A 25,361-nucleotide genomic window follows, 5' to 3' on the forward strand; every position below is an offset into this window, starting at 1 on the left:
ATCCAAGTTGTTAATTAAAAAGGGAGTTCTGTGCTTTGTAATTGGCAGAGATTTTTTTTAATGCCAACATAAGAGCCTGAATTTTTTTCTCAAATGCCGATCTGTGCAGAGGTGGGTTTCAAAAAAATTTTAAATGAAATCACAAGTGGAGATTTCAAAAAACTTAAAAGTGAGATGCTACCAAACATGGAGAAGTTGAAAGATTAAGAGGTCTTAGGGTTATGATCCCCTACTCATCTGTCTGTATAATTAAAATAACCCTAATAAAACTCCTGTAAAAATCACTTACTTTGAATAAGATGGTAACACAACAGTCCCAGCTGGGTGATAAAATGCTGCCCTGAGTAACAGAATCAGTTAGTACACTGGAGGATATTAAGCAACTAGTTAATGAAAAGAGTTTGGGAAAAGCTGTGACTTCGATTTGCTATATTAAGATTAGGCTATTACTTTTAATTGTCCTAGCTCCCATGTTTAGTTGTTTATTGCATATGTTTGTATTAAAATAGTGCTTATCTTTCTGTTTGCTGAAACAAGATGGCCTTTATTAAAGTTATGTCACAATATGGTGATACAAGATCTGCAGGTTTATATAAGACCAGTGTGTTAAAAGTCATTTAAGATGGGAGTTTTCTGTTAACCTCCCAATTCTCACATGAAAAGAGGACACTAAAGGGTCTTTTAGCATTTGAATAGTGATACCTTCTAGTACCTATTTATGGAATAAAAAATTAATGATTGATCAATGTATAATAAAAGAAAATTCTACATTTTTTATACCTAGCTTCTCTAATGGGACAATGGTCAATCTAGATGGGTTTTACACTTTTAACTATGACTCAGTCAGAGTTATTCTGCATTGCAGTTTTGCATAGACTTACATGCAAACCTGCAACTACATACAAACCCATATACCTACAGATGCACACCCACATGTGTATCATGAAGCAGTAATTACTTTTCATGCGATATCCTATGACACTTTTTTTTTGTCGGATTATTTTAACCCTCTAAATTGGTTTCATGACTCACCAGTTGTTTGCATCCAGCAGTTTATCACCTTTCTTACAGGGCCCTTAACTTGAACTTTAGCTGTTCTAGTGAAAGGAGCAGAGTTTGTTCCTTTCTACAGCTATAAAGGTTTATGCCCTCTTCTCCTGGGATTCTGATACACCTGAGCTTCCTTAGCTCCCAAGGCCTCGACACATATGTAATAAGAATAATTTTATCTTTCTTACGGAGCATTCTCCATAACTTGAATTCAATGAAATATTCTAACAGAGATTTATATCTACCAGTATATTCCTACATTCATATGGAATCAACAGAATTCTCTTAATAGATCCTAGCATTATTCTCAGTTGTTTGATGGGACTTGGACAACCATTTGATAAAGATTTTAGGATTAACCAGATTAGGAAATAAAATGAAAGCGTAATGTATTCTGGGGTTAAATCTAGCCCTAATCTGCCAAGAATGTTTTAGGTCTCATCTTTTAAAAAGAGAGATATCAGTATGTGCCACTGCCTCTGCCTGTAAACTCTAGGAAAGCCCCCAGCCGTGCTGGCTTCTCCACAGTTGTCACATGAAGAGAATTGACTTAGGAAAGCTTACCTATTTGCAGGGGCCTGCAGAATCTCTTCCTAGAGAGGAGTAAATCAGTACAGAGTAATCTTGATTCCAGTTACCCAATTCTAGGCCCTCTATTTGCCTACCTGCAAAAACTTGTTAGAGATCTGTCTCTAATCCAAAATTAGTCCTGAACAGTTGCAGTGGAAGGGCCCACTCTTGTTAATCTTCCCATCTGTGCTGTGGGTTGTGACAGGGAATAAGCATCATCCAGTGGCTATGTACAGAATTATCTTGGCTCTCGTTCATGATCTCCCCAAAGGTTCTGAATCACACCAGACCAGCTGAATGGCGGTCAGTGGGAGATTGGCTAAATGATATATGCCACATCATAGGATCAAATACATGCGTCTAGCAATTTATATTGTTAATAACTAATAATATCAACAATACTTTCTAATATATCATGAAATGAAAAAACAGGCTATTAAACAATATATATGATATGATTCCTGCTACTTTTTAAATAATAATATATATGTGTGGAGAGGAAAAGTCAAGAAGGATAAATATCAAAATGTTACCTTTGGGTAGTAGGGTTGTCACTGGTGATTTTTCCTTTAGAGGTTTTTGTGTTTTTCAAATTTTCTGCCGTAGTCATTTTATATTTGTAGTCAAAAAAATCGGTAAACATTTAAAATTTTCTCTTGCAGTGTTTTTCTCATTTAAAAATAACAAGGGAGCTAAAAGAATAATATAAAATATATTAAAACATTATGCAATGTGAAGGAGGGAGACAAGAAAAACAGGCAGCCAAACAGCCCACACCTGGCAGGTTGGGCGTTGGTCTGAATAAGTGGCAATGGCTGCAGGAGAGGGCAACTGGCCCTTTGCAAGGGAGTGTGACAGTGCCAGCCAGAAAGCCCCCTGTCCTGACTGTAGGGGCAGCACCCCTCACATACACGCAGACCCCGGGCGCCCCTCCTCCATCACATAGCCATCTATCGCAGGGCCCTTTTTCCTTAATGGTGATATTAGTGCATTATTTAATTAAGCCAGCAAGCTTCAGGCATACATTTACATTTTGCTGTCTACATTAGAGTGTCTCAGGCAGCAGAAATCTTTTCTTACCCTGGACGGAATGCTTCCTCAGAAAGCTACTGACATTAGAGATTTGTCCCTAGGTGACTGTTGTGTCTACACAAGATGGCAGAGCACCACCAGCTAGGGGCTAGAAAGCTCTGACCCTCGGCATCCTCAGCACAGATATTCATGAGGCAGAGAACTGAAAGGGGCCACAGGCCTTGCATCATCAGGAACACAGACCCTGCCCTCAGCAGGCACCACTTCCTTTGCTCTGGAGGGAACAGCTTTGTCTCTGAATTTTGTCCACAGCCTGCTCTGCTGGAAGCTTTGTTTGGTTTAATGAGAGAGGAGGGAAAGCTGTCAGGAGGTATGGGCTATTATGATGGGTCTGTTAGCTGAGGGGCAGTGAAGAAGAAAACCATCAATAACTCTAGGGTATAGTGTTCATGTCAACTTTTTAATTGTAGGTAAGGGACTTCTGCCTCCACAATTTATATTGGTGATCATCTGCTGCTTGAAATCCCAACCCTCCATGCCTGAGTGTATGTAGAACTGAAAGGCAGCCATCTTTGTAGCTGCCATTTTTAGCATCCCCAAATGTGTTCTGTCCTTTCTTTCTACTTGTGAACCTGGGGCCCATTAATCCATCCCTTGAAATAACTATTTCCCTAAGATTTCTGGATTCTTAATTCCCAATTGGAGACTTTACCAGTGTAGCCAGAAGGCAGCCACACCTTGGGCTTGGTTTGGTTTGTGTTTACTAGTACTTCGGTAGTGTTAAGAGCATCCGCTAAACATGGAGAGATGGATATTCAGTTTGCTACAGTTTTTATTTTAGCAATCATTATTTGATCATTTACTTTATGCTAAATTTTTGCTAAGTATTTTACTGACATTGTCTCATTTCACCCTCACAACACTTGCGAGTCAGGTATGACCCCCATGAGGCAGCAGATGCTAAGAGAAGGGAAGTTGCCAGGGCTGCACATCTGAACATTGTATGAGAATTGCAGAGCTGCATTTCAGATGCAAGGCTGCCCGATCCCAGAGCCTTTGCTTGTAACCACTGCATCCCACGTCTTCTTCCAGAAGTTCCTGTGTGTTTGCTCTCTTGTCCTAGAAGAGTATTTGAATGCTTCTGTGAATCATCCAAAATGTTAGAAAATTTAAAGAGAATCTAAACTTCTTTCTTTGGTGGGGACCTTGTACTATCAAAAGACCTCACTGTCTTTCGCCTCTTATAGGCTTCCAGGAGACGCATTGGCAATGCTGAGCCTGCTGAGATTGACAATCTGGACTCTAAGAAAGAAACCCAGAAATCCTCTAACCTTTCTACTTTGAGCCTTGACGCCCCCCACCCCACCCCGCCCCCCATCACCAACCTCCTGCTTTACTTTGTTCTGGGACCCACATGCCACAACATCTGGGCCTAAAGATGCCCCATCGAGGCCCTCACCTGTTGTGGGCCTCTGACGCTCATCTCTTCCCTTCCTTCTCTGAGAATGCCCACAGTGTGTCCTGAGCAGGGAGGAATTGTATTTCCTTTCACCACCTCATTCTTTGCTGGTCCCAGATCTCAGTGCATTGTCTTAGTGGTCCTGCTGCCTTCCCAGGCCCCTCACCAAAAGGAGGTTTGTCATGGGGGTAGTGGCAGGTAGCATGGGCCACCACTGATGTTAAGTGTGGACATAGGAACAGCAGGACTTTTGTTTCTCTTCACTTTGTAATTGTCCTTAACACAAGGCTGACAGCTACACAGTATGAGTCACTTAACTGTGGACATCTCTTACCAGAAATACAATTTTTCTAAGGGGACCTAATACTTGACTGATTAAAACTATCTATTGGCTGTAAAGTTTAACCTTGAAAGTGCTCCTATATTTATTTTTCTCTAAAAATGATATTATAGCATTTGGATTGTCTGTGTTTTATAACACCTTAATTAATTTACTTTTGTTCCTTATATCACATCAGATGGTGAATTATTTTTTAAATTGCCAATATTTCAGAGTCCACTTGGATTCAGAGAGAAGAGAGGTTCTCAGCTGTGTTCTGTCAGACTCTTTAAAAAGCACCAGAAATAAAATGTCTACATTTGATGTTTACGTAATTATGTCAGTGATACATAATATGGAATCAAATTCAGTTTTGCTTTCTATGGCTGTTTTGGCAGTCCTGTTAGTAGCTAGAGTGGAAGATTTGGTCCTGGCAGAAAAATAACTACTGTGACTCAGAGCTCCAAAGAGACAGGTGATTGACCAAACGATCTCATTTTAAAAAGCTGGGTTTTACCAGGCCTGGTTTGTGCAGGCATCTCAGCCAGCAACCTTGGTGTATGTGGGTCTGCTAGACATGGCACATCACAGATCATTCCTCTCTCCCTGCTTCCTTCCCTCCTTTCTGCCATTGTATCATTTGCAGTTTGCATCAAGAGTATAGTGAAGGAAAATAAAAACAAATATTCAAACTATAAAATTAATTTAATTGTTATAGGTAAGTTTCAAATTTGAAACTTTCCCCAGGTTTTCTCATGTCATGAACCAGGGTTCAAGATGGATCCTACCATATCACGTGGCAGAGGCAAAGAGTGGGCTTTACAGGGGGAAAGGGAAAGGGACAGCAGGAAGAGAAGTAAAGGTTTGGGTTCCCATGTCTCCCCACATCCCTCAGAGTAACCTTTCTGGCCTGCAGTGTAAGCCTGTGACGCAGTGGAGGACCCCAGCCCCACTGCCTCTTTCCACTTTTACAGCTCGGATGTGGGAGCAGCCTTGTCAGTGGTGCAGTAAGCAGACTGCTGGGTCACAGGCACGATTTGGAGGTCCAGGGACCTGTCTGGGAATGCCAGCTGCTCAGCACCCAGGGGCCGTGGGCTGGGAGAAGTTTCAGCTTCCCCTACTGAGACAGGAGGTCTTCCAGTCTGTGGGAAGTGAAGCCGGGGTGCAGCCTCCTCCTCATTTCAACCCAGACTCAGCTTCCAGAGGCCTTTAAGACAGCACCACTTGGTGCCCTACAGTAACTAATGGTCATGCCAGAAGAAAGGAATTCCAAGAAAGGCTGTGATAAAATGGTTCAAGTACATAGGTAACAGGAGTCTACTTTGACCTGAGAGAGAGTTTGAGGTACCTAAAGAGATAATAAATTGCATGGGTGTCCTGTAAACACTACTTTCAGATAGGTTTTTCTACAGGAGTGATTGACAGTTTGAAATGGTCCTTTCTTCGGGGTTCTTTGTTTCTCGCTGAATTCGTCTGTCTGTTTGAAAACTGGGTGAGCAGTTGCTGTCATTGAGATCCTAAAGGAGGATGCAGGGTGAAATTAAGAGCCAGGCTGCCCAGGGGTGAATCCTAGTTCTGTCCTTTTCTAGTTTGTACTTGAACTCTCTACCCCTCAGTTTACCTGTCTGTAAAATGAGAGTGTAATAGTACTGACCTCGTAGGGTTGTTAAGAGCAGTGGTCCCCAACCTTTTTGGCACCAGGGACCAGTGTTCCTATGAGAATCTAATGCCTGATGATCTGAGGTGGAGCTGAGGTGGTGATGCTAGCTCTGGGGAGCGGCTGCAAATACAGATGAAGCTTTGCTCTCTAGCCCTCTGCTCACCTCCTCCTGTGCAGCCTGGTTCCTAACAGGTCACAGCCTGGGAGTTGGAGACTCCTGGTTTAGAGGAATAAATGAGTTCACATATCATATATATATATAAAGCTTTTAAAACAGTGCCTGACACATTAAGTGCTGTATGTGGTAGCTATTGCTGTTATTGCTGCCCTTGTTAAAACTGGGATCTTTTACCTAGATGGAGAAAATGTCACCCATACACAGAGCAGGACTTACAGGGATGCCTATGGGCAAAACCAGAATCCCGTCAGACACGTTTTCATACCTGACTAGGTGCTTGACTCATTGCCTAAAGCTCTGCAGCTGAAATATTATGTGATGACTGGGGTCTTGAAAATATTCAAGACAAGTGTGTTACGTTCTTGGTAGTCATTGGAGGCCTTCGTCATACTCCTGTACAGTGTCTGGTTTGGAGCTTTATAGGCAACACAAATGAACTGAAATGTTTCTACAGTAACTAAATAAAATAAATTACTAAGAAATGTTGTTTGATAAACAATTGAAATTAGAACAGTCCTTATCAGAGATACTTATACTTATGCTATATATTTATAGCATACTTAATATAAAGACATTCTTTCTAATAATATTCTGGATCTAACAAGAACCAACTGTCTGTTGTGAGTACTCCTGACTTGACCTCAAACCTGACCATCGGTGTGAGGAAGAAGCTAGCCTTTATCCATAGACGGGAGTAATTCTGATGGGGCAAGGTTGCTGCCCAGGCTACAGAGCTGATTCACCTGCTTCAGCATTGTTGCTGCTGTCGGGAGCTGTGGCCATCTTACGTCTTGAGATTCAGCCTCTACAGCTTGGCCTCTAATCCACTCCTGTCCATCAAAGCCCAAAGCCAAGGTCAATGAGAGTGTCTAATAATTGTTGGTGGCTTTGTGACAAGGCGGTAGATGACTGGTGGAGGGGTAGACTGGCCTACACGATCCTGTGGAATGGTGGATGACGACCCCCCCGACGTACAGTGCATTAGAAGGCAGCTGGCATAAATCTTTGATGGAACATTCAGCAACAAAATAATTTTGTATATACAAGGACATAATTGCCCTCTGAGAAGTTATATAGAAAATGTTTGAATTTACCTACCTTAGATTATAACCCAAAGAAGGATTTTATTTAAAATGAATGCTAAAAGTTTTGACCAAGATAAGAACCTATTAGTTATAAATACTGGAAGGCTTTATTATGTGCTTTGATTTTAGCCTATTAATCACATAGGGGATTAATCTAAGAGAGGATTTTGCTGAGTCACCCGGAAGCAAAGTGAGACCCACAGGCCAGTGAGCAGGCGATCATGATGATCAAGGAAGGGGCTGAAGGGCAGGCCAGCCTGCCAGAGCGTGTGGATGTGCATGTGTCTCCAGGCTAAATGCTGGCTTAAGAATTGGTTAAGAATTAGCCAGTCAAGGAAGAATGCTATTATTCATTCTTCTTCTATTATACTGTTATACTACCATGCTGTTATATTCTACTAATATGCTATTATGATTCTTCTACCAAATCACCTTTTTAGTATTGAACAGCATGAAGTAACTTCTGTTTTTTCTTCTTTTAGACCACTGCTCTTCCAGACAAGTGAACATGTGGCCAGTAGTCCCGCCCTGGGGGACATCATTCCATTCAGCGTCATTATTCAGTTTTTGTTCACGAGAGCACCTGCAGAGCTGAAATCCCCCTTCCAGGTAATAAAGTGAAGCCACAACCCTCTTATGAGTCTTCCCTTTTAACTCTGTGAATGCACAGCCCACTCACTGAATGTATTCCTAGCCTTTTTTTTGTCTTATTTCATGGATTTCTGTCTTAGTAGCGTATCATTAAGGCAGGAAAATTCCCACTGCCCTGCCCCTACTTTCTCTGCAGTGTAAGAATTACCCAGTGAATCCAGAATTAGCCTTTTAAGTAATAATGACAAGAATAATTTATGTTTATAAAGCTTTCTTGACGGAGACCCCATTTCCTTTGCTGACCCACCTTTCTTTCCTTAGGTGGGTATTTGAGGTAATTTCACCTTGGGAATCTTTGAGAGCGCTTGCTGCCAGTCACAGGAGGAATGCGCATGCGCTCTCTCTTCTCTGTGTTTCAATCCTGCAGAGGGCAGAATGGTCCCATGCACGCTTCTCGCAGTGGCTGGATGACCATCCATCTGAAAAAGACAGACTCCTACTCATCAGGTAAAGCCGTGTGTTTTAGGGACACCTATCTGTTCTAGAAGCCCAGGGTGAGTTGGGGACCCAGGGGAAGAGGAAGGAGCAGGGCCTGGGGGGATGCGTACACATGATGGTACCTCCTTGTGGCAAGACCCCGTCACTGCATAAGCACGCATGCTGGAGCTCCAGTCAGAACTGTTGGGCACAACAATTTTTGCTTTCTGTGTCCTTTGCTTCTAACTCTTTTGTGCTATCCCATGTCTGATGCAGTCCTACGAATTATGCACTTTTGGTTTTGAAAACCAACCTCAGCTATAAAAAGACTCCTTGTCTTAGCTCCACATTTTGTTTCATTTTCATGTGTTGCAGTTATTGAACTGGTGGAGCACAGATGCAAGTACACTTTTAAAACAAGATCACCCAGCAGCCATTTAGATACCACATGCCCTCCAGTAGTGCCCCACAAATGTATTCATACACATATGCATGCATGTGCACAAGCGCGCGCGCGCACACACACACACACACACACACACACACACACACAGATACACACCCCATAGACCCTGGCCATGCCGAGGTTGGGGTGCATCAACTGTCACATATGATTTACTAAGCATCTCTCTTCCATCAGCATTCTCCTCTGAAATTGCTCTTACCAAAATCTCCAGAAACCGCTTAGCCACCAAGCATTTCCGTTCTTAACATACACTCTGCAGCATTAGCTAGAGTTGACCATCACTTCCTTCTTGAAATTCCTCATTGACTAATTAAACACATTTTTACTGATGCTCACTATGTGCTAGGCCCTGAGGACACAAAAGCGAACTGAGACACAGCCCTGCCCTCTTGGAGCTTCTATGACATCATGGTCATCTGTTTCTGTTCTAACCTTTCCAGCCATTTTTCCTCAGTCTCATTTGCTGAGTTGTCTTCTTCTGTCCACTTTTTAAATGTTAGCATTTCCCACAGTTTGTTCTTGGCTTGTTTTCCTTCACATTCTGTCTGTACTGTAGTCCCCGGGTAAGTTCATCTAGACCCATGACTTTAGTGATCTCTTCTATCCCAGTTGCTTCCAGGTCTGTGACTCACTGTGATTGCCCAGATCCTCAGGCCAGCAAACTTGCAATCGTATGTCACCAAAGTTCCACATAAATCTCAACCCCAAAATGTTAAAAATAAATCATCTTTCCTGTCATACCTGCTCATTCTTCTAGACTCCCTGTCTTGGTTGAGGTGTCACCATCACCTATCCAGCCAAGCTAGAAAACTTTTTAAGTCATCATGCAGGTCCTCTGTCATCCTCATCCTCTGAATCCAATCAGCCATCCCTCTTAAATAGCTCTCAAAAGCGTTCTAAGTTCTCCTAGGGGATCTTAATGCTTTTGATCTGGGAATCACAGCACCAAACAAGCCTTTCTTGAGCCTAAATGTGGATGATGAGTTGGGTTCCTCAAAGCCAGAGTGGGGCTGATGTGGTGATGTGGTTCTCAACCATGTTTGCACATGAGAATCATCTACAGGCTTTGAAAAATTCTGGTGTTCAGGCCACTCCCTTGACTGCCTCAGAATCTCTGGGGCTGGGCCCTCACATCAGGATTTCTTAAAGCTGCCCAGGCAGTTCCATAGCACAGCCGAGGCTGAGACCCATTGCCTTAGTTATCAGGCAAGACTCCACCAAGGAGGGACGCCACGAGAGGCCACCGAGAAACATCAGCCCATCAGCTTCAGGGAGTCCCAAAGACTCAGCTGCTACCCACTGGATAACAGAAGAGAATTTAGGATTCAGTTAAATTAATAGGTTCATTTTTGTCTTCTTAAACTGGAATGAGTTCATCTAAAGCAGTTGTCTTGCTGAGGACACATCAGAAATCTGTTTTCTTTTGCTTTTCTTTAAAAATGTCTCCTGGGTGATTTCATCAGTAGTGTTGTTGCTAAGCTTATATTTGGCAACTGAAAATCATGCTAAGAAATAAGGTCATGCTTTTTAAATAAGGCCTATCATTCCACACATGTCTGCTATGAGAACCTTCATGCTCTAAGCAGCAAATCGAGATTCCGAAACACCATGCCCCTGCCGCGGTCCAAGCTGTGGGCAAGGAGCGGAGCTGTGTTTTAGAAAATGTTCTCTCGTCTATTATTGTACAACTGATTTTGTCCCTGCGTACTGAAGCACCACTGGATGAATTTCTTTCCCTTGTAGATAAACCCAGGGTGAGTATTGCTCTTTAAATGTCAGTAAATTTGTTTTAGCTTTGGGGGCAAACCTTGTTATATACTCATTTGTTTCTTCCAGCATAATATGTTAGGTTGTCATAAAGTAGGACAAATTGAGGACAGTGTGACTACTGCTGCTGAATAAATGTCAAATAATGAACTCTCTTCTGCCTTCCTATTTCCTTTGACACCAGATGTTTCTCTAGAGCTTGAGTGGATGCTCATCAAGTTAATTTTAAAATCAGAGTAATCACTGGCTCATGGGGCCAAGTGGTGTGAGTGGGGGAAATTGTACGTACTCAGCTCCTACCAGGCAGGTGCTCCAGACGTGTGTGTCCTCGGATGTGGAAGCTGCCACCTGGGGGAAGACCTGTGGGTCTATAAGTGTTGACTATGTTCTCAGTAAAGATGAAGACCAAGTTTTTGATGCAAAGATTTCCCAAGCTTTGCAGAATTGGTGGGACTGGCCTCAAACCCTTATATACTCTTGCTATTTACAATGAAGCAGCAACTCTTTTTCATTATGACCTTCTCCTTTTGCTTTTCCCTAGTCTAAATGGAATACCTTGAGTGTCAAAAGTGTTTGCAGACTTTATTCACCTATTGGCATTTTTTATCTATACAATTATCAGACCTCAGTGCGAGATGTCTCCTTGACCTCTAGCCCTCCTGCTGTGGTCGGGGCCCACAGGCTGGGAAGCATTCCCTCCACTCCTGTATCTCAGCAGGACTACAAGATCCCTGTTGTGGAGAGTAATTTTTGGTGTCTCTTCCTGGTGTCTCTCTGGCACTAGATACCCACCAGTTCTGGGCACCCGAGAGGAGACCAAAGGGAAGATGGAGCCGGAGAACACTGGGGTTTACCAGCGCAGTGAAGGCACATGTAGATCTTGAAGTCATTTATGCATTTCAGTACTAAGTCCACTGATCTTTAATGCCTGACGAAAATCAATTTTCTGTTCCATAAAAGCCTCCACTTGGCTAATTTATATCACATTGAGCAGTGCTGCCATGTTACCACAGCCATTTCTCTAATTGTTTGCACAATTCCTGTACTAAATTTTTTCAACAATGCTAACTTTAAGAATTGCTTTATTTTGGTTTACAAACTAGAGTTGGGACTAATTCTTACATAATGCTTGGTCTGACTTCCAAGAGAGCTGATGTTTTGTTCAAGCAAATGAAGTAATTTAATAATTGCTTGAAAATCTTGCTCTTATTTTATGTGGGAGGGCAGCTTTAATCTGTTTTTCTTCTCATAGTTCTGATAGTTTTTGATGAATACCCACCCCAAAAAAAACTAAGCCAAACTCATTTCTGAACTTTCTTCTATATAGTGTATAGTTCATGTCTTTTCTTTTTGAATGCAAATCAAACTAAGTTGATTTTTGTCCATTTATTAGATAAAATGGATCTAATCCATTCACTATAGAACAGTTTCTGAGAATTTAAGTGCACTAAGTTTTTAGACTGATATATATACCACTGTCTCAAGGAGAGTTGGGGCCCTTGGACATTTTTCTGCTGTGTATGAATCTGCAGGGACTGCATTAGGGAGATTGGCGTGATTGCCCAGGATGCCATAGCAACTTGAAAAGTATTACTAAAAGAAGCATGGTCTTTTTTTTTTTTTCCTTAAATAGCTTCAGTAAGGCTCAGCTCTGACATGAACTAAGGTATCTCACAAAACATTATCTCTAAGAGCATTAGATTCCATTTTGTATGCCTTTGCTTCTTTTGAGGACTCCAGTAATCATGTTTCTCCTTTACTTTCTTCTGCACTTTTTACATTTACTTTTTAATACATTATTCTTGTATTTCTAATTCATTCTTAAAATTTATTCATCATGGTTGAAGTGTAAACATCTTGCTCAATTACATGGAGAATCTGAGGCCTCCTGAAAGTGTGGTTGGGAAAACAGTATTCGAGTCTTTATACATATATGTACCTTGGAAGAGAGCTAGGTGCTTCAGAGTACAATCTTTTAATTCTCCTATGTCATATAGGTATCCTTCCCATTTTGCAGATGAGCAAACAGGCTCAGATGTAGCCCATATCACACAGCCGGGTAGTGGGGCAGAGTCTGACATAACAGCTATGCTGCTTAAATAAAGGCTGCCAGTCCGCCACAGTGCGGATTTAAAGTAATCACGCCCCGAATAGAGCACAGAGCCAGCCTTCAGGGGCCCCCAAATGCTCGGATCCTGCTAGGCCAAGGCTGTTGATGCAGAAGTCACAGACCTTTCCACCAACTCATGTGACTCCAAGGTAGTTTCAATTCTTTTGTGCTGCCTGGAATTATGAAAGGCTTTATCGAAAAGAGGGCATTTGAGCTGGGTCCTAAATAAAGAGCTGAACAAGGAAGAGAGCAAGAAAGGGCATTCCAAGAATAAGGAAGATAATGAGAAAGGCCTAAGAGAATGTGTCTCAATAATGATGAGGTATTATTCAGTGTGGTCAAAGAGAAACAGGCCCTTCTGCAGCCCTAGCCTTATTAGGCAGAGACATCTTTATTCAGTCATACTCACACACACCCCAGTGATCTCTCTCTGGATGGGCACTGCGGTTGGACTAGGAGTCAGACAGGGTGAAGCTGCTCTGCACATGTGTTGGTAACACAAACAATGGAAACTAATGATTTGAAGATCAAACTGTCTAGAACCCAGCAGTAGCAGAGTTGGGGGGGAGGTGGGTAGAGGTATCAGTGACAAGGCTGGTGTTCACTGGAGTTTAGACATTGTCCTATTGGGGATAGGGCATGACCAGTGATGGACTGCAGGTGATGGCTCTTGCTATAGTGTGGCAGGGCTGAGATAGCAGCAGGATGACCGTCACCTACAAGGCTACAGCAGTAATTAGGGCACAAAATGGCAAGATTCAAACTGAAGCAAGGGGAAAGGAGGGACCAGAAGTGGAAATACATAAGGCAGATAGGACTTGGTAACTGATTAGGAGCAGCATTGAAGATAGAGGCCTTAGGGAGGTGATGGTGCCTTTTGTTGAAATAAGGGAAGGTGGGCAGAACACCACCTTAGGGATGTTTTTTCTCTCTAGGTTTCTCCTCCCCCTGTCCCCTTTTTTTTAGAGCAAGTTTAGGTTCACAGCAAATTTGAGAAGGTAGAGAGTTCCCATTTCCCCTTGCCCCAACACAGGCATAGCCTCTCCAGTTATTCCCACTTCACTATCATCCAAAGCCATTCACTCTTGGTGCTGTACATTCATTCTGTGGGTCTGGACGGCCCTAGGTTTCTGACGGGTGAGTATGAAGGATACCTGGAAGAAATCAGATAAAAATATCCAGAACACAGGTAGAAACAAATCAGGAAGGAGCCCAGGACTAGAAATAAGAGAGTGGAGATTCAGTTAAGTATAGTAGCCAAGACTATGAAAATGGATAGGAGTTGGAGGCACTAGAGCGGTTAATGAGCTGGACAGACTGAGCAAGTACATTCCCCACAGTTAAATGAAAATAATGAACCAACCCGACCAAGGATGAATATTTTCAGTGTTTGGGAGCAAAACCACCACCCAGTTAAGAATTACATATTAGATGGGACTTGAGGCTTAATATGTGAGTTGAGTAATTGTATTAACTTACATCTTCATAGAAATGTTCTATAAAGCATTTACACATTGCTTTGTGAAACTTTAAAACATTAATGACAAAAATTTGTTGTACCGATGATGAAAAATAATGTTTTTAGCCGCACTTAATCATGATCTAACACTTAAACTGAACATCAGTTCAGGGATTGAAAATGTTTTCTATGAAGGGCCAGATACTAAGTATTTTAGTTTATGCCATTGTAGTGTGAAGGCCACCACAGCAACACATGAACAAACATGCATATGACTGGTTTTGGCCTGTGGGTGCTTTACTAACCCCCTGATCTAATTCATGAAAACATTATAATCATAACTGACCGGTATCACATACCCTTGACTCAATTCAGAATGCCTCATTATCATGTCATTTGCCAAAAATTCAAGCCCAAGAGCAATTTCTTCTTTTTATTGGTTCATGTTCTGTCAAACAACAATATAGCGCACCTACTGGTGGTATAGTGCGCACCCAAGGGTTCCACTTTCCTGAGCATGCCTTCCCAAAGTGTGAGCTCTGAATGGGCACAAGCTGCACGTGGCTTTTTCAGAAGTGTGTTTAACAGGGAACTAGTAAAGAGAAACTGAGAACAACCTCAGAGGCCAGAAAGCCTCTGATTCTATGATTAGACCACAGTACAATGCAGACTGAAAGATGTTTAGTTTTGTACCTTAACCATAGTAACATTACCAATAAAACATTCGAAGGCTGTTGGTCCCTTAGCTTATGGAATTGGGCAGGGCAGTTCTAGAAATGGGCTTCTTTTATATGATAACCTCTAAGATGTTTTATTTACATAATTTTTTGACATTGTTTTCATTTTGATTTTCAGGGGAGCCCTAGAAGCTTATGTTCAATCAGTAAGAAGTAGAGAAGGCAAAGAATTTGCACCAGTTTATCCCATAATGGTTCAGCTGCTTCAAAAAGCTATGTCTGCTCTTCAGTAATGTGAAATATTCCTTCATTTCTATTTTGCACTCACGCATTCAGGGTTGGCAATTAAAATAACACATACTCGACAGCTTTTAAAACAATCAACTTTTCTGTATTTCCTATTGATCTTTTTCTATTTAGCCCTTGTACCTTAAGTAGCATAAAATATTAAAAATCACCCCCTTCAAACTCCAAGGACCTGATTTCTCCAGAGACTTCCAATATTTTTCCCTCCTTTCAAACTTTTCGGTGAGACTAAAACTTCCTTCTCATAACATAATTGAGGCCCCATGTAGGTACACACACATAGTAAGTCCCTACTCCTTTTTAAGAGAGATGATCAAGTTATCTATCACACAATAAGTACGCTGCTTCCTCCACATAACCTTCTTCCTCACTAGATAAGTATACAGCCCATGGTTTCCATATCTGGCTGCTCATTAGAGTCCAGTAGAAGCTTTAAAAAAAAATTCTGATATTAATTTGTATACCATATTAACATGTATGGGGGTAGGAGGCAGGCATTGTTTAAAAATATCCCTAAGTGTTTCCAATATGCAACAAAGTTTGAGAACCACTGGCATACCCCAAAGTGAAGATATGGTGTGAAATGTTCAAATGTCATACTGTATCTGTAATAAAGATAGAGCAAAGCTGTCTTTACACTTTGTGTGTCATTTTATTAAGACTTTTGGGGCTGCTTTAACTTTGTAACAGAGATGCCAAGTTAAAAATAAAGTTTTTACTCTATAACGACTCATATATAGCAGATAATCTAGATCTTTATTTTTCTATTGCCCTTGTCCTACTAACAATTTTTAATTTAATACTGAATTTAATGCATCCCCTGAACCTGTTATTCTGATGTCTCATACATGACCTTCAGTCAAGATCAATCAGCAGAAGTCAGAGATAAACAATTTTTTTTTCATTTTATTTGAAATAATATACAAGAATATAGTGTGCAAAATTTAGGGGCAACATCATGAAGAAGTGTAATGAACTGAAATCAATTTTACAGCTGTGATTTCTAACCAGAAACACCACTTGGTAAGTAACGTGAAAAGCCATGATTGTAGCTCAGAGCAAAAGCAGCTGTATTGCCAATGTATTTGCTCTAAATTTTCGACAGTTGGAGGAAAAGTAAAGTGCAAGTGTTGCACTGCAGTAAGTGCAAAGTTTGCCCCCACCATAAAGATATGACAAAATAAGATACTTAAGATATGTGGCTGAGGAGATACAGAACACAAAGTTTAAAAATATAATGGTGTCAACTGTTAATAGCACCGTTACAGTGACTATATCCCAATGCTACTAACGTTACCTTGGCCTAGGTCTCCATTGAAAATAATGGATGGGTGCTGCCACCTGGTGCATAAACTCAGCATGCTCAGGTAACTGCAGCAGGTGGCTCTTATGCTGGGACATTGACAACAGCCACCTGCCACGTGTTCTGGTAGCCTCTTGGCACTGGCCAGACTAAGAGCTCCTGTGTTTGGCACAGATGCTGAGCCATGTGATGGTTGCTCACAGAAAGGCCAACTCCCAGCTTGTTTCATTCCATTATGTGTACAATACAGATTAATAAGCAGTAAGGAGCCAATGTATAAACAGCAGTTAACATATTTTTAAATTCCCCTTTTGTACAATTTAAAATAAAACATGTATACACTTCTCCTCTTTCTACTGTACTTTAGCACCACAGGATATCAATTTTCAAGCCTATATTACCTGATAGACATATATGAAGTTTGGAAGAAAAATAAGGCAATTTGGTTTACATTGTTGATAGTTTTAGCTTACTTAATGCTCTAATGGAGAAAGCAAATCCTCACGCATATTATTAAATCATTTCAAGACTCAATGCTATCAGTATCTTATGGTCACACAAATTCAGGACAAATGGTGGGACCTTGATCTTAAGTTTTTCCGTCAACAGTCAATGTTTATGCAAATGCAGACTTAGCATAAGCGTCCTGGTTTAATGCTGTTGTGAGCCCTGTGGAGATAAAATTAAAACTCAGTTCATGTTTACAAATAGATAGCAGTTCTACAAATGAAAGCTTAGATGGATAATATAATGTTTATAAACTTTACTACCATTAAAAAAAATTATAGATTTTAATTTTAAAAGTTTGCTAACATCTGATGGCTCAAACATCCAGAAAATTTATGAAAATGATGAGATGGACTAGGACATGCAAAAAAGGGGATCCAAAGTCCTACATGGAATTCTAAGGTAAAAACCTGAAAACTCCAGTCTGGCTACCCTCTGACTACTATTTCTTTAAAAGACGTTCTTGAAAAATTTAAATGTGAACTGCACGTTACTATAAACAGGCATAAATACACAGAATTTAAGATGTCTTTGGCCAGCCCTCCTACTGCAAACTGATGTCTTCACTTCATGTTTAGATACTTAAAACTGAGCTCATTCTGTTCTATCATGTGATATTTTCTTGTAATTAATTTAAAAATACTTAACTTAGATACTAGTGTAGTGATGGAAAAGTTCCAAGAGCCAAGTCTAACCGGACAGCATTAGTATTATGGTAAGAATATCAGTCTTCCTGGGTCTTTCTATTTCTTCTCCTTCTTGAGGTGTATAAGTTAGGATTTTGGTACAAATGTCAAAAGTCTCCAAGAAAGTTGGTCAACCTAGCCTCCCATATCTCTAATACTTCTATTGCCCCTCACCAATTAAGAAAAACGGCTTGTTGAAACATACCACCCCTAAATTAGAAAAAATTTCTACTGTGATATTAAGGAGTTAACACTCATTTTTCAACCCTCCTAGAAATACTACATTCTAAAATTATCTTTTCCACCTCAACATTTCTGGATATTCTAAAGTATGTCTGAGATGTCTACTTTTCATGTTAAAAAAGTAAATGGCACTGAATGATGAAAAGAAAGAAAGCCTGCCTTTTGTAATGGTAGAAAGACATTACTAGGTCTTGAAGTATAAAAAGGCTAACAACATAGCACAGCCTTTTAAAAGTTATAACAATTGCTCCAACATGCCAGTATATTTGGGGGTGGGGGAGGCGGGGATCAAAATAATTTTAAGCAACTATTTGTTGAAACATACTGAATTGGTTCTTTTCCTTTTCCAACAGTCAGGATTTAAACGTTTTTGTTCTTCAGCCAAAGCCTTTGCTTCTAATGTATACATCCTTCTCTCTTCATTCTTCATTTTCTTCCACCTGTCACCAAGGATCACACTTATGGCTCTGAAAAATAAATATTTATACAAGGCTGAAGGCAAGAATTTTTCATAAAACTCATGTGAAGTGCTGATACATCAGGAAGAAATGTAAAATTAGAAGGAAAAAAAAAGACAAAAATCTTGTCCAAAATGAAGGGAAGAAAAGGTCATGATTATAGTAGTCATTTCCAGTAAAATCTCAAGTCATACAGTCCATTCGTCACAGTCTTGGCAGTTAAAGTCTCCAGAATAGTGCCAATATTTCCAATTGTCAAAGGACATATAAAATATCTAAAAATGGATGTTCTACAAAGCATAGATTTAAAGAATAAAGTTAACTATTTCAAAGAAATAATTTAAATTACCATTGAATCTATCTTGGTACATCGGTTTAAGATACTAAGGCAGATAATATTCAGTATGAGCAGCATGAAGTAATCAACTATGTTAAAAGCTATTCATTCTTTTGTGCTCATACTTGTCAAATAATTCTAAGTCATTTTTCATTCGTGCAATCATAGTGAAAATGTGGTGGCATTAACCATTCATACCTTATTGCTTACCTCTTAAAACACCACCAAATAAACCTCAGGCAATATTTGTACTCATCACTTGAGAAAATTGGATAAACTCAAATAAGTCAAACTGACAAGATATCATAATAGAAATCTGAAGCTATTTCTTATTTATATTTGTTAATCTGCCCCCAAACCTACTAAAATAGTCTCATACAGGACACACAGACCTAAATCATTTTCTTCTCTGGAGAACTTTTAACAATTTCATGACAAACAAAACAAATGGTCCTGGAATGTCCTGGAATTATTACATGAAATATATACAAACTATTTTTACAATAACTGATAGGGAAGCTAGAGGTAGGCATCTAAGCTTTAGAAGAACAGTAACCACAGAAGCTCTACTACTTAAAAAGTAATTGTGTAGTAAATATGTTTTTTAATCCCATAAGTCAATGTAATTAAACACTATACTACATCTTCCTTTATCATAATTAAAACCAGTTATTGTAGTCCCTGTAGTCAACTACATACTGGTTGACGTATTTACCAGTTAAACAAACCAATAAATATTCATGTACATATCAATTCCCAAATCAGAGATGCATTTGATATAAGATGCTTCTCTTTTTAAAATGTAAACTTAAAAATTAAGCTCACAAGAACAGACTGGTGGTTACTAGACGTGGGGCAGAGGCATAAGAGATGCGGCGAAATAGGTGAAGATGGTCAAAAGGTACGAACATCCAGTCACGGGACATAATGTTACGGCAGGGAGACTTATAGTTGATAATGCTGCGTTGTATATTTGAAGGTTGCTAACAGAGTAGAGATCTCAGAAGTTCTCATCCCAAGAAAAAAACTACCTATGTATGGTGATGGATGTTAAGTAGACTTATTGTGACCATTTTACAATATATATATAAATATCGAATCATATATACTTGAAACTAATATGCTATATGTCAACTATATCTCAAAAATATATAATAATATACACATATGTAAAAAATTAAGCTCATGAGACATTGAACCTGAATTCAAAACTGAATTATTTTATGTGGATAATAATTTGACTTTTCTCATGATATCAAGGGCAGAGAAAATGGTAGTTTTGATTGTCAGGAAATTAAGAAGATTAATTTTCATACATGGAGAACTTGGTTGGTTTGAGAAGTGAGCAGGAGAGGACTCTAAGAGATGAGGTAAGAGTACAGCAAACAGAATAAAAAGGACTAGAGTTAATTTTTATTCCTGGGCTCTACTGAGGACGCCACTAGGTTTAGTCTTGACAAATCTGGCAGTTATTACAAATTGCCAATACCCATGCATTCACTGTATGACACAGTTGTAAAATAAGTACATTCTTTAGAGCTGACAAAGTTTCTATAAAGTTTTCTCTAAAGATGGAACTGTCAGTTGTTAGAACTATGTCCACTAAAAGGCAAATGACATTTAATACTATTTTAGAAGGCAGATCCTTACCACCTAGGTAATCTAATTATCTGTCTAGGTATAAAATAATTATACATAACCATAAAAATTCCACTTAAACTTTTTACTTTAAAGTCAACCTAAGAAAATAGAATTCAACAATAAAAGCTACTGAAGAATAAGTTTAACTGTCCCAATGCCTGTGAATTGCACTGAAGCATTACTCAATTACTATAATCAGAATCATCTCTTTTATTTTTACCTGTTATCTTTCCCTGGATACATCTGAGTATATTCAACTCTGTATTTTTTGGCAAAAAGCATGAAGGCATTCATTGGTCTTTTGCACTTGTTAGGAGAAGTGGCACTCACAGTCCCTGAGCTGTGGTTTTTGACAGCTTTAGCATACAAAGAACTGGAAGACAGCTGTGATGATCCAGGTGAGCCACAGTTTTTACTGAATCCAGATCTTGCAAAGTCTTGACCTCCAGGTCCTCCACATGACAAAGATGCACGACGCTGACGAGCCATACTACTTAGCACATAGACTGCAGAAGAATCCATAGGTGTAAAGTCATAGCTTAAAAAAATAAATTTGTAACATAGTTTTAATTCAATTTAATGATCTGATTTGTAAAAACAACATTTTTAAAAAACCTTTAATATCTGATTGGAAATTTTAATGTATTTTCTCCTATATAATATTACCAACACTACTTTAACAACTTCACCGAGTTATTTATAAAAGCTTATGTATGCACTAAAATTATTTTTTTTTTAAATCTGTGAATACGAAAGTTAAAAAATAAAGACTTCAAGTACTCCTTCCAACCCCGCCCAAGAATCTTATAATCCACATACTTATTCATAGCTGGTCTCTCCTCCAGATCCCACACACCTATTTATTCTTACTTTAGATTCACTTTTTGACAAATTATATAATCAGATTTCTTGGCCTACAAAAGCCTAAAACTAGAAAAAAATGGTGTGGCAGGCATATACCAGACCTAAAGACTAACTACTACAAATGATAAAATGTTGGGTAAGGGCAATCAAAAGTAGTTAAATGCAGCTAAAGGAACTTTAAAGTGCATAGTAATCTGGGTCACCTGTTTAGATATAGTCATACATATATCAGTCTTCCCCAAAGGCCATATATTATGACAAAGCCTAGTAACTTAAAAAATTCCACACTGATCAGGACAAACCATATTTTGTTTGGTATATTTAGTTTACACAGGCATGGAAATCATCTCTTCGTATCATCATCTCCTCAACAAGCTTGCCTGGAGGGTATTATTATCCTCTTTTATATGAAGAAACAGAAAGACATAGTATTACTCGCTCAAGGCCACACAGCTACTAGATCCAAACCCAGATGTGTCTGTCCACCTCCAAAGCCCCGGATTTCCTAACCAATACCATGGTGCTCTGAGCTGCCATTAGCTAACCTCAAGGTAAACAAATAATATTAATTGAAAATATTAGCTGAAACTTAAGAGCGAATGTAGACCACGGTCTAAAGATACACTTGTGAAAATAACTCTTTTGTCTGTTAACTCCTGCTTATGCTTTTTATCTTGTCAGAAAACCTTTTTCATTCTAAACCTAGCTCTTTCCTTAAAACAGAAATCCTAATAATACATCAAAACAGATTGATAGTAGCTGCAGAAATAGTAGCTGCTAAGGTAAAGCATATGAGATTATGAATTACTCTAAAGATAGATGGAGAGAGCTAAATGAATGAAGTCCATGCCATTAACTACACATAATAACAATGACTTCTACTAATTATCAACCACACAGTGTCTGTTTAAGGGTATTATATGAAATAAATATACGTAAAGTATGACTCCAAAAATCATCTAATGAATGCAGAGCAATTGATCTTATGTCAGAGGAACACTATCTTAACTTACTCCCAAATATAATTTAGAAAAACAGCAAACTTAAGCATTATAAATAAATCTGACATGAAATTACTACTCTCTACTGAAGGCAATTATTTAATTATAATTTGAAATACCAAAAGATTTCAAATAGGATAAGACAACACTGATGGAAATTAAGGACATTATGCTAAGTGAGATAAGTCAGTCAGAGAAGACAAGCACTGTATGATGTTACTAATATGTGGAATCTAAAAAAATACAAACTCATAAAAATGACAATGATGGTTTCCAGGGGATGGGTGAGAGTGGCTGGGAGATAGGACAGATGTTGTTTAGGGTACGAACTTGCAATAAGTAATGCATAAGCCCTAGAGATCTAATGTACAGTATAGTGAACACACACGATATTGTAATCATCAAATTTGCTAAGAGACTAGAACTTAATTATTCCAACCACTAAAAAGAAATGGTAATTATGTAATATGCTAGTGGTGCTAATTATCCTTACAGTGGCAATCATTTATAAACATATCAAATTAACATGTTGTATACTTCAAAGTTATACACTGTTATGTCAAATATATTGAAAAAAAATTTTTAGGGTAAGCTAATTAACTACTGAAATTTGAAAACTCCACCATCTAGTGGCACAAATAAAACCATCACCTATTTCCAGTATGGGTAAAATTTAAAGCAGCTTTAAATATTCACTCATGCAATTCAGGATTTTGACAGAACTAAAGCATTAAAGTATTACACAGAATATCTAAAAAATAGCGTAACCTTCTGCTAAACCACCTCAGCATGTTTCTTCATTATCTGTCATTCCCCATATGTGCCATGTTTCACACCTCTGCTTTTTGTACACACTATTCCATAAGCTTAAAATGGCCTTTCCGACCTTTACTGTCTAATTATTACAATCACAATAGTCTATGAACCATGTTATATATATCGACTCATTTAATATTCCCTTTAATATTATTCTAATTTTACAGATTTTAAAAACCATAGGAAGGTTAATTAACTTATCCCAGCTTTCATAGCAAATCTGTTGCAGGCTCAGGATTTGAACCCAGGCAATCCAGATCCAGAGTTCATGTTCCTGCCTGGCTACACTGTCCCAATGAGCATGCACTACACCATGCACATTTACCATCCCACTTCCTTCTCTAGGCTGGAAGCAAAGAGGAAGGCCCATATCTTAACCGATTTTAAATGCCCAGCACATACTAAACTCTCAAATGTTTGATGGGTGACTGAGAGGGTAAAACGATAAATTTTGCAAAACATAATAATGTAAAATTTTAATTGGGTTAAAATCCTACTTCTGCCACTTACTAGTAATATGACCTTGGGAAGTTAAACCATCTCACCTCATTTTACATATCTGTAAAATGAAGATAATACATGCTATGCAATGTTGCAGAGCTGAAACAACTGCTGAAAGAACAACAGATATAAAAACACTTGGTACATAACAGGTACTCACTCGATTAGGAGTACCTATTATTATTGTATACTCAATCTGGAATCTTTGTAAGTTATCAGCTTGAATCCTAATTCTAGCACTAACTGGCTGTTTTGGGCATGTTCCTTTACCTCTCTCAGCTTTAGTTCTCTCTGTAAAATGAGGATATCATCTACTAACGGAAGTGAAGATTAAATTAACATATATACAGTATCTAGTTCATAATAGGTACTCATTATGCTTGTTAAATTACTTGAACCAAAATGTCAATTTCACAAAGTCAGAAGTGACTGTTTTAAACCTGCCTGATGCCTAGAAGACTGGCCTTAATTCTCAATGTATGGTATGGGCTTCTTCAAATCATGCTCTCACTTGGAAGCGTCCTTTCTACAGGAGAGCCAGGATTGTGTTTTAAGAACTCATCATTTTATTGCTGGCTTCTGGTCCTTACTAAGGTGGAGTCTACTCAAATATCTTCCCGTTTGGATGACTCAAGGGCTTGCTCTAAGTGAGACCTGTGATTTTATTCCAGGGTCCTGGTTCCTACTTAGACTGTTTCCTCTTTCTGCCTTTCTTTCCCTTCTTGCCCAACTTGTATCAGGCAGCATCTCCCTTAACCATCTCCTGTAAGTCATAATCCAATCCACAACAAAAACTTAAGGCAACTTCATGCTTCTCAACTTTTTCATGGTTTCTCCTGGATAAAATTGTTCATTTTCATTGCTTTATGGGGATGAGGAAGGAGGGGTGCTGCTGTCACTCCAAAGTAAAATAAGATCAATGCCAAGGTAATTTTAAGAGTGAATGCCACTCAGTAGCACCAAGTGATGAGAACATGCCATCTTGGAAAAACAGGAATTAAGTAGCCAAGCGTTCCCTTTTTAAAAAACAAAACTTGTACACTATGCGATACTTGATATATAAAAAAAGCATACAATGTATATGAAAAATGTATTTAACATATATATGAAGCATACAAATAAATGAGTGAACTGAAAACCTAAATTAAGACTATTTCCAACATCGCCAAAGTTCCACATTTACCACCCCGCCCGCCAAGATATCTCAACCAATCTCCTGAATGGTTATTCTTCCCTTACTTTTTCAATAATTTAATTATAAAAATGTGTTATTCGGAAACAATATATAAATACTATAGCAGCATTAATTTTGTTAATGTCTATAATATATAATGTTTTGTTTTGCATAAAAGAGTAAACATAACAGGCCTTACCGCTATCCTTTCAAAGGTTTACTTTAGAAGGTTGGCCCCTGATTAGTTAGCATCTGGAAACTTAGATTTTGGGAAGGCTCCCATCATTCCCACAACTGAGAAGAGTGGCTCAATATATGTACGAACAATATGGTTTAACCCTGAACACCTTTCTTTTTGGAGGTTTTGAATTTTGGTACATGCCAGCCTGAAGCAGCCCATGTGACCAGGTCCCAGTAAAAACCTTGCTGTGTCTAAAAAGCTTTCCTGGTAGATAGCATTTCACAGATGTCATGGCTCACTGCTGATGGATATAAGCATGTCCTGTGTGACTCTACGGGAGAGGACTCCTGGAAGCTCAGCTTCTTCCAGACTTTACCCCATACCTTTCCTTTTCCTAACTTTTATATCCTTTCACTGTAAGAAATGAGAGCTAAGAGTATGAC

At 39.1% G+C, this 25,361-nt stretch overlaps 2 protein-coding genes across 4 annotated transcripts in view; one reads left to right on the forward strand and one right to left on the reverse strand.

Moving 5' to 3' along the window:
- The window catches only part of COG5 (component of oligomeric golgi complex 5), a 290,537-nt gene extending 274,693 nt beyond the window's left edge, over positions 1 to 15,844 (forward strand). The window contains exons 19-21 of one of the 2 annotated variants that reach the window (XM_011372500.2): positions 7,836 to 7,962; positions 8,372 to 8,451; positions 15,079 to 15,844. In XM_011372500.2, the coding sequence (XP_011370802.1) occupies positions 7,836 to 7,962; positions 8,372 to 8,451; positions 15,079 to 15,193 (322 nt within the window). In that variant the 3' untranslated portion in view covers positions 15,194 to 15,844. The remainder of the gene's footprint in view (positions 1 to 7,835; positions 7,963 to 8,371; positions 8,452 to 15,078) is intronic. The other variant, XM_011372499.2, reaches the window with a different exon arrangement.
- A 241-nt stretch (positions 15,845 to 16,085) lies between these two features.
- Positions 16,086 to 25,361, reverse strand: part of HBP1 (HMG-box transcription factor 1) — a 28,158-nt gene continuing 18,882 nt past the window's right edge. For both annotated transcript variants that reach the window (XM_011372504.2, XM_011372505.2), the window contains exons 9-11: positions 20,602 to 20,919; positions 18,271 to 18,412; positions 16,086 to 17,178 (exon numbers count right to left, since the gene is read on the reverse strand). In XM_011372504.2, coding sequence (XP_011370806.1) covers positions 17,161 to 17,178; positions 18,271 to 18,412; positions 20,602 to 20,919 — 478 coding nt within the window. In that variant the 3' untranslated portion in view covers positions 16,086 to 17,160. The remainder of the gene's footprint in view (positions 17,179 to 18,270; positions 18,413 to 20,601; positions 20,920 to 25,361) is intronic.

Source organism: Pteropus vampyrus, unplaced genomic scaffold (assembly GCF_000151845.1).
Source record: "Pteropus vampyrus isolate Shadow unplaced genomic scaffold, Pvam_2.0 Scaffold208, whole genome shotgun sequence".
NCBI lineage: Eukaryota > Metazoa > Chordata > Mammalia > Chiroptera > Pteropodidae > Pteropus > Pteropus vampyrus.